At 42.1% G+C, this 10,532-nt stretch overlaps 1 protein-coding gene across 2 annotated transcripts in view; it reads right to left on the bottom strand.

The window, feature by feature from the left end:
* The window catches only part of LOC106560380 (rho GTPase-activating protein 39), a 189,685-nt gene extending 181,828 nt beyond the window's left edge, over positions 1–7,857 (bottom strand). Inside the window, exon 1 of one of the 2 annotated variants that reach the window (XM_014123252.3) lies at positions 7,678–7,857. In XM_014123252.3, coding sequence (XP_013978727.1) covers positions 7,678–7,688 — 11 coding nt within the window. In that variant the 5' untranslated portion in view covers positions 7,689–7,857. The remainder of the gene's footprint in view (positions 1–7,677) is intronic. The other variant, XM_014123253.3, reaches the window with a different exon arrangement.
* Between the last annotated feature and the right edge of the window lie 2,675 nt (positions 7,858–10,532).

Below are 10,532 nucleotides of genomic sequence, written 5' to 3'. Positions count from 1 at the left end.
CTGCAGAGAGAGAGAAAATACCTTGATAAACCCCATGCCGGAATAGCCTACCGCAGCGGAATTGCAAGGGGCAGCCAATTCAGCTCCTCACCAATACGAAATTACATAATCCACTCTAGATCTCTGTCCGCACACACCACTGGGCGCACACACCACCGACAATCCCACAATGTAATACTTTTCTGTAATTTCAACAGTAAAATACCATAAATGTGTTTTAAAGCACTAATGCTGTATTTTGCACTTCCATTTGGGTAAAATGCTGAAAAACACTGTTATTAACTGTTAATGGATGCTTCCTGTAAAAATTAAACTAACATACTGTATTTCTTTACAGTAATAGCTTATGCCTACAGTAGATTCAGATTGTCTGTTTCAGGCGCCAAACTCATGCTGTCAAGTGAGACACATGAAGCTCAGACTATTTTTGTAAATATAGTTTTGAAGCGACGGTGAAGTGGAATAATATTTTCAGCAGCTGCTGGGTAGGAACCTTGACTTGTTTATAAGTATCTTTATTGCTAGCCAATGTTGAATTACTGTATATTTTCTTAGCTAACCTAGCTAGCTATCTACAGTTGTAGTCGGAAGTTTACATACACCTTAGCCAAATACATTTAAACTCAGTTTTTCACAATTCCTGACATTTAATCCAAGTACAAATTCCCTGTTTTAGGTCAGTTAGGATCACCACTTTATTTTAAGAATGTGAAATGTCAGAATAATAGTAGAGAGAATGATTTATTTCAGCTTTTATTTCTTTCATCACATTCCCAGTGGGTCAGAAGTTCACATACACTGAATTAGCATTTGGTAGCGTTGCCTTTAAATTGTTTAACTTGGGTAAAACGTTTCGTGTAGCCTTCCACAAGCTTCCCACAATAAGTTGGGTGAATTTTGGCCCATTCCTCCTGACAGAGCTGGTATAACTGAGTCAGGTTTGTAGGCCTCCTTGCTCGCACAAACAGTTCTGCCCACACATTTTCTATAGGATTGAGGTCAGGGCTTTGTGATGGCCACTCCAATACTTGACTTTGTTGCCCTTAAGCCATTTTGCCACAACTTGGAAGTATGCTTGGGGTCAATGTCCATTTGGAAGACCCATTTGCGACCAAGCTTTAACTTCCTGACTGATGTCTTGAGATGTTGCTTTAATATATCCACATAATTTCCCTCCCTCATGATGCCATCTATTTTGTGAAGTGCACCAGTCCCTCCTGCAGCAAAGCACCCCCACAACATGATGCTGACACCCCTGTGCTTCATGGTTGGGATGGTGTTCTTCGGCTTGCAAACCTCCCCTTTCTCCTCCAAACATAACAATGGTCATTATGGTCAATCAGTTCTATATTTGTTTCATCAGACCAGAGGACATTTCTCAAAAAAGTACTATCTTTGTCCCCATGTGCAATTGCAAACCGTAGTCTGGCTTTTTTATGGCGGTTTTGGAGCAGTGGCTCCTTCCTTGCTGAGCGGCCTTTCAGGTTATGTCGATATAGGACTCGTTTTACTGTGGATATAGATACTTTTGTACCTGTTTCCTCCAGCATCTTCACAAGGTGCTTTGCTGTTGTTCTGGGATTGATTTGCACTTTTCGCACCAAAGTACGTTCATCTCTAGGAGACAGAACGCGTCTCCTTCCTGAGCGGTATGACAGCTGCGTGGTCCCATGGTGTTTATACCTGTGTACTATTGTTTGTACTGATGAACGTTGTACCTTCAGGAGATTGAAAATTCTTCCCAAGGATGAACCAGACTTGTGGAGGTCTACAATTTTATTTCTGAGGTCTTGGCTGATTTCTTTTGATTTTCCCATGATGTCAAGCAAAGAGGCACTGAGTTTGAAGGTAGGCCTTGAAATACATCCCCAGGTACCCCCCCAATGACTCAAATTATGTCAATTAGCCTATCAGATGCTTCTAAAGCCATGACATCATTTTCTGGAATTTTCCAAGCTGTTTATAGGCACAGTCAACTTAGTGTATGTAAACTTCTGACCCACTGGAATTGTGATACAGTGAATTATAAGTGAAATAATCTGTCTGGAAACAATTGTTGGAAAAATTACTTGTGTCATGCACAAAGTAGATGTCCTAACCGACTTGCCAAAACTATAGTTTGTTAACAAGACATTTGTGGAGTGGTTGAAAAACGAGTTTTAATGACTCCAACCTAAGTGTATGTAAACTTCCGATTTCAACTGTATATCACAGCGTAGCCATCTAGATATCACTGTGATACAGTTTACTCAATGGGGAGAGCATGATTGAGTAAAGCCAGTGTGTCTACGTTTTCAGATGACTCAACACTATATAATTCAGCTACTACAGCTAGTGATTTCAGTCAACACTTAACAAAGAGCTGCAGTTAGTTTCAGAATGGGTGGTAAGAAATAAGTTAGTCCTGAATATTTCAAAAACTAAAAGCATTGTATTTGGGACAAATCATTCACTAAACCATAACCCTCAACTAAATCTTGTAATAAATAATGTGGAAATTGAGCAAGTTGAGGTGACTAAACTGCTTGTACAAAAAAAAAATGCATGAAATGAAATGTATGCATTCACTACTGTAAGTCGCTCTGGATAAGAGCGTCTGCTAAATGACTAAAATGTAATGTAAATGTTGTAGTAACCCTGGATTGTAAACTGTCATGGTCAAAACATATTGATACAACAGTAGCTATGGTGGGGAGAGTCTGTCCATAAAAAAACGCTTCTCTGCCTTCTTAACAACACTATCAACAAGGCAGGTCCTAGTTTTGTCGCATCTGGACTACTGTTCAGTCATGCGGTCAGGTGCCACAAAGAGGGACCTCGGAATATTACAATTGGGCAGCATGGCTGGCCCTTAAATGTACACAGAGAGCTAACATTAATACTACGCATGCCACCGAGGGTCTCTTTACAATAAGTCAAGAACAGACTATGAGAGGCGAACAGTACAACTTAGAGACATGGCTACATGGAATCATGAGACCGCTACAGGAATGGAAGACCCAGAGTTACCTCTGCTGCAGAGGATAAGTTCATTAGAGTTACCAGCATCAGAAATTGAAGGCAAAAAATTCTTAACAGAGTTCATGTAACAGACACATCTCAATATCAACTGTTCAGAGGAGACTGTGTGAATCAGACCTTTGGTCTGGAGTCCAAACTGGAGATTTTTGGTTCCAACCGCCGTGTCTTTGTGAGACGCGGTGTGGGTGAACAGATGATCTCAGCATGTGTATTTCCCACCGTAAAGCATGGACGAGGAGGTGTGATGGTGTGGGGGTGCTTTGCTGGTGACACTGTCTGTGATTTATTTAGAATTCAAGGCACACTTAACCAGCATAGCTACCACAGCAATCTGCAGCGATTCGCCAGCCCATCTGGTTTGGGCTTAGTGGGACTATCAATTGTTTTCAACAGGACAATGACCCAACATACCTCCAGGCTGTTTAACACTTTTTGGGTTACTACATGACTCCATATGTGTTATTTCATAGTTTTGATGTCTTCACTATTATTCTACAATGTAGAAAATAGTAAAAATAAAGAAAAACCCTTGAATGAGTGTGTTCTAAAACATTTGACCGGTATTGTATATAACGGTCTTAATGTTGCTGGACCCCAGGAAGAGTATCTGCTGCCTTGGCAGCAGCTAATGGGGATCCTTAACGCAAATACAAACATATGAATGGCAACCACACTGGGATTTAGCTGTCAAAACCCTGTGTGATTCGCTTCACTTGGCTCTCAGCAGTGCGACATAAGCCATCGTTTTGCAGGCCAGGAGTGTCCATATAGCCCCTAGCCATTTGTTTAATTTAAACAACATTGTTCCATAATGATACAGTATTAGCTAAACCTGTTCTCTTTACCAATAGTATGCAAACATCTGGTGGAACAAAAAGAAAGGAGAATGTTGTGAATCTGGTAAAATAATCTGTGGTATTGAGTATTGCTATAGCAATGTTTTATTAGTTTATCTAGGGTTTGAAGTAATGTGTATCTTGCTCAGTGGTTCTCAACTGGGTTTTATTCTCGGGACCCAAATTGAACCAGGTTATCTCAGTCGCAACCCAATATTCGCATCGCAAAAAAATTTCGGCAAAATACAATCTGGAAAAATGTCACGTGCGCTCCCTCTCTGGCCTCTAGGTCACCAGGCTGCTCGTTATAGCGCACACCTGTCACCATCACCTCCTTGATTACCTGCCCTATCTATATATGTCACTCCCTTTGGTTCCTTCTCCAGGTGTCATTGTTTCTGTTTCCTGCCTGTGCCTTGTTCGTGTTTCTTGTTTTGTTCATTTGTTTATTGAATGATGCACTCCCTGAACTTGCTTCCGGACTCCCAGCGCACACGTTACAAAAACTATCTTAATGCTATAATGCTAGTACATTTAGAAATGAACATGACAAGGGAACAACAATCCCACCTCTTTCATTGTCAATAATACAATTTTGCCCAATGTTAATAAACCCAGTGGTTTGAGACCACAAAATTGACCCAAATAGCACTGCTAATAGCTTGAAAATTCTATGATTGAAGAAGAAATTGATTAAAAAAATGTAAGTTTATTATCATTTCTACACCCTTTCTACTTGAAGTTCTTCATTGAAGTTTAGACTAGAGTATTCTTTCATAAAAATATGTAAAAAGTATTTTTTCTTCCTCTGACTCCTTTCAAAACAAATTTGGGTCACGACCCACCAGTTGAGAACCACTGATCTAGCTGTCTTATTTGTTGTGATGAGGCAGCCTTAGACTGGCCTCATCACCATTTTAAAAGGTCTTTAAAATGCATTTCATGAAGTTGTTATTACCTAAAATGCTTAAAGGTATATACATGTGTGGTTGGATAAAGTGCACCACTCCATTGTCATGCATAGCTATCTACTAGTTTAGGTGTTCCTGACCTTAATTGTTTGCTACAGAGTTGGTTGCTCAGGTTCAAGACAGGTATGGTGAGTTAGATAATTAGCGTGTAGTTCACTGATGCTTTCCGTCTCCCTGATTAGTTCTAATCATGTTCTATTTGATGTTTCTCTGTCTTTTAAACTAGTGTAAATGTTTTGGTGCAATCATGGGTCCTCCTTATTTCCACCTACCACCTCCCTTGGCTACTCTGGGTCTACAATTGTACACATGGTGGTGGGTTAAAATCCCAAGCCCTTGTTGGGGAGACCCATAGTATTTGTTTTTGGACTGATTTTTGCAAGTCGTTGAATGGACCTGGCTGATGTGATCTCCAAGAAGCAGACTGTAGTGGAGGTGTCGTAGGATTATCTGAGGAGTTTAGGGCGGCCTGAGCCCAATGGCGGGAGCAGAGGGTAGACCTCCAGTTGCTGATGTGAGCCGTGGAGGAGCTGCTGTCGTGGAGGAGCTGCTGTCGTGGCCTCACTAGTGGAGTTGTCCTGGGAAGGTGGAGGTTACCCCAGTAGTCCAGAGGTGCCATGTCCCAACCTGGGCTACAGCTCATAAAAGCCCAGGATCTGCTGGTATTGCAGAGGCTGAGTGTGTGGGACCTGAAAGTGGAAGGAGTTCCATAGTGGGACCATATGCTGTGGTATACAGCGGTTGTACACGAAGGGTCAGTCTTGTGAGTGGGAGAGTCAGCAGCCATTTGTGTCAATTTGGAACTTTGAACATTCTAAACATTTGGGTTTTCAGTGACTGACTAATTCTCTGCAGCGCTCGCCACTGCGTTTGCAAGCTGGTGAAGGGGAGAGTAATGTGAAGATTGCAATAAAATGCCATCACTTATACCTTTTTTTAATGTGTGATTGTGTTAATTGTGACCAAAACTACTTAATTATTCAAACCATTCCATATACATGTACCATCAACTTCATTCACATTTACCATCAACTTCATTCACATTTACCATCAACTTCATTCACATTTACCATCAACTTCATTCACATTTACCATCAACTTCATTCACATTTACCATCAACATCATTCACATTTACCATCAACATCATTCACATTTACCATCAACTTCATTCACATTTACCATCAACTTAATTCACATTTACCATCAACTTAATTCACATTTACCATCAACTTAATTCTCGACAGACAGTCGATTTGAGTGTTTTCAGGTGTGTTGGCCACACCTGATATTTTTTCTTTTTTTTAACCTTTATTTAACTAGGCAAGTCAGTTAAGAACAAATTCTTATTTACAATGACGGCCTACCGAGGAACAGTGGGCAGAACGACAGATTTGTACCTTTTACCTTGTCAGCCTTTCGGTTACTGGCCCAACGCTCTAACCACTAGGCTACCTGCCGCCCCAAAAAATCTTTATTGGTTTGTGTCTTGAAATGTGGTCTTTTTGAACAGTGGGCGAAAAAAAATGCTTTTGTGAATGTTTTTTTGTTGTTTTAACCTCTTTAAAACCATAAGTTTTATAGCCTAACAAATATTTATTGAATTCTGACCATTTTTATCAGTCCAGTTACAGTAGTCTTGTTGTATGACTCAATTGAGTTCATAAACTATACTGTACAGATTCCTGGTTCAAATCAACCCTGCTGTAATATAATGTTTTACAGTAAGGAAAATTACTGTGAAATATATTACAGCATCTATGCTGTAAAACAAAATTACAGTATTAAGCTGGCAACTTTAGTGCCAGGATAATTATGTACATTTCGAGGTAAAAGTTTTACAGTGCATGCATACACCTCATTAACCGTGACATTAAGCTAAATTCTGCAAGCCACGGAGCAGGTCTCCCTCCAGTTCCCGAGCCTCCCGCCTGCTGTCGGTGGCAGATGTGGAAGCAGGAGTCGGAGCCAGTGAGGTATTTTTCTGTTTGATAAACACACTCGAATTTGCATTAAGTTCTATACACTCACGATACAAATGACGGTTGTAATTTACATACGGATGAATGACCCCTGCAACACATTTAATAGGTATAAATGATTAACTCTTGCTGAGGGAGAGAATAGGTAGGTTTGGCGCATATAACCTCACTAAAAAGGCAGGTGTAGTCTGTAGGCTATTCTCATTTGAACTCCCATATATACAGGTTTTTTTACATTTTTGGAATAGCTCATAGCTGGCTGAGCGAGATGGCAAATAGGAGTGTTCTATGGTTCTAGATGAGGCATCCTCGGCTCGCGGGTTCCTTCTCCCTCGCAGATGGTTAGCAAGCCATCGATATGCTGAGAGTTGGATAGCTAGCCCTGCCCAACTACCCATCACATCGGTGTAATAACCCCATAAATGCGTAATAACACAAGTTTGACTAGCTATGGTTTCCGGTAAAGCATATCAACTACAAAACAGTGTAGGTGTTTGTGTTGCCAGGTGAGATTCAAGGCTGAGGGGAAAAAACAGGTGCATTCACAGTGCTGCAAACATCCTCACAGAAACAGATGCTGCTCGTGCCGCTGGATCTTGACTTTCACACACCGAAGGGCTGGATAGGACAAGTCCTCCAGCTACCCGGTAAATATGGCCAACGGGAGTAACATGACCACATAAACGAATAAACTGACCGAGAGGTAGGATAGCTCAATGCCCTGTAACGTTAGCTAAGAAAAAACAGCAGATATCCTTTTGCCTCAGCTCAGTCCTGGCTAGGTCGCCAACGACGGAGCATCGCTACAGAATACATTTCATTGGACACATCAGCGACGTAAGAATATAAATCGTTTCAGCCTGACTTACCTCTCTGCCATTTTCCCGGTAGTTCCCAATTAAAATCCGTTAGTAATAATAATTCCCACAACGTCACCCATGTTGCCAAAATCGCTGTCTCCGCAGTCACCGAACTACTACTGTAGCTCTCTCCTCGATGGAATATCATGCACGAACTCTCTCCTAGCACTCAATGCCCGCTTCTCCGTCACTGAGCTGACGTCACCCAGTTTCAACCAAGAGCGCACTAACTGCGTTTCCATAGCAGCACGGAAATGCCAGGATCCCGACCCCCGAGTCTAGAAATAAGTATTCATCGTCTGATAGAATGCACCAACAACATCACGCAACAAATGATGTGACAATAACGTCGAGACCTCTTGGCAAAGTCCGTAATTCTCAAGGAAAACCCGTCCAAACACAAAACAGAAGTAATTCAGCCATTAATGTATGAATTCATTCAACATTCATCCATAGGCCTGCTGCAATGACTGACTATACTGTGTCGACTTTCCCACCGATTTTATTTTATTTTTAAATACCTTATTTGGTAGTTTCTCGCAAATTACGCTATGTATCTTCAAACATATGAATCCGCGATCGCTTTTTTCTGTAGTGGGGTACATCAATCTGGTACAAATGCATTTGTTCTCAGCTCGGGGAGTAAGAGACGGAGCGCTCTGAGTGGGGCTGGATTGCTGCTAATGATGGGCATCTGCTGCTCTGTGTCTGGAGCCTGAAGAGTGTGAAAGCAGCGCCCCCTAGTGTTCATGTGGGTTACAGACAACTCTACAGCCCTGATTGCAAAATGGCAATTTGCTTCTAACCAAGTGTTCTTTGGCTGCATTTACACAGGCAGCTCAATTCTGATCTTTATTCGACGAATTAGAATAAGCTGATCTGATTGGTCGAAAGTACAATTAGTGAAAAAAAGATCTGAATTGGGCTGCCTGTGAAAACATACGTTATGACTTCTGCAGAGTCAACAAACGAGCAAAAGGATAATATAGGAATAAGGTGGAATCATATTACACAGGCTCCGAAGCCACCGTATGTGGCACCAACCCAGAAGATTGGGTGAATTCACTCTCAGAGGCCGATGTGAGTAAGGTCTTTAATCAGGTCGACACCAGCAAGGCCGCAGGGCCCGATGTTATTCCAGGGCGCATTCTCAGAAAATATGCAGAACAGCTGCCAGGCATATTCACTGTAATTTTCAACCGCTCTTTGTCCCAGTCTGTAATCCTCACATTTTAAGATGACCACCATCATTCCTGTTCACAAGAATTCTAAGGCTTCATGCCACATCTGTAATCATCAAGTGCTTTGAAAGGCTGGTTATGGCACACATCAACTCCATCATCCCAGACACCTATTGACCCACTCCAATTTGCATACCACCCCAACAGGTACAAAAGTATCTATATCCACAGTAAAACGAGTCCTATATCGACATAACTTGAAAGGCCGCTCAGCAAGGAAGAAGCCACTGCTCCAAAACTGCCATAAAAAAAGCCAGACTACGGTTTGCAACTGCACATGGAGACAAAGATCGTACTTTTTGGGGAAATGTCCTCTGGTCTGACGAAACAAAAATAGAACTGTTTGGCCATAATGACTATCGTTATGTTTGGAGGAAAAATGAGGAGGATTGCAAGCCGAAGAATACCATCCCAACCGTGAAGCACGGAGGTGGCAGCATCATGTTGTGGGGGTGCTTTACTGCAGGAGGGACTGGTGCACTTCCCAAAATAGATGTCATCATGAGGGAGGAAAATTATGTGGATATATTGAAGCAACATCTCAAGACATCAGTCAGGAAGTTAAAACTTGGTCGCAAATGGGTCTTCCAAATGGACAATGACCCCAAGCATACTTCCAAAGTTGTGGCAAAATGGCTTAAGGACAACAAAGTCAAGGTATTGGAGTGGCCATCACAAAGCCCTGACCTCAACCCTATAGAAAATATGTGGGCAGAACTGAAAAATTGTGTGCGAGTAAGGAGGCCTACAAACCTGACTCAGTTACACCAGCTCTGTCAGGAGGAATGGGCCAAAATTCACCCAACTTATTGTGGGAAGCTTGTGGAAGGCTACACAAAACATTTGACCCAAGTTAAACAATTTAAAGGCAATGCTACCAAATACTAATTGAGTGTATGTAAACTTCTGATCCACTGGGAATGTGATAAAATAAATAAAAGCTGAAATAAATCATTCTCTCTACTATTATTCTGACATTTAACATTCTTAAAATAAAGTGGTGATCCTAACTGACCTAAGACAGGGAATTTTTACTTGGATTAAATGTCAGGAATTGTGAAAAACTGAGTTTAAATATATTTGGCTAAGGTGTATGGAAACTTCAGACTTCAACTGTATGTAATGAACAGAATGCTGTTCATTGACTATAGCTCAGCATTCAACACCATTGTCCCCAAGCTTGTCATCAAGCTTAGGATAATGGGACTGAACACCTCCCTCTGCAATTTGATCCGAGACTTCCTGACGGGCCGACCCCAGGTGGTGAGGGTAGGCAACGTCACCTCCACCACGCTGACCCTCAACATGGGGGCCCCACAGGTGTGTGTGCTAAGTTCCCTCCTGTACTCCCTGTTCACCCATGACTGCGTGGACACGCACGACTCCAACACCATCATCATGTTTGCTGACGACACAACGGTGGTAGGCCTGATCACCGGCGATGATGAGACAGACTACAGGGAGGAGGTCAGTGACATGGCAGTGTGGTGCTGGAACAACAACGTCTCCCTGAACGTCAGTAACACCAAGGAGCTGATCGTGGACTACAGGAAACAAAGGGGGGGGGGAGCATGCCCCCATCCACATTGACAGGGCTGCAGTGGAGCAGGTCGAGAGCTTCAA

The sequence above is a fragment of the Salmo salar genome, chromosome 10 (genome assembly GCF_965601325.2).
Source record: "Salmo salar chromosome 10, fSalSal1, whole genome shotgun sequence".
NCBI lineage: Eukaryota > Metazoa > Chordata > Actinopteri > Salmoniformes > Salmonidae > Salmo > Salmo salar.
The sequence above is the reverse complement of the archived record's forward strand: the minus strand, read 5'-3'. Positions and strand labels throughout refer to the sequence as shown.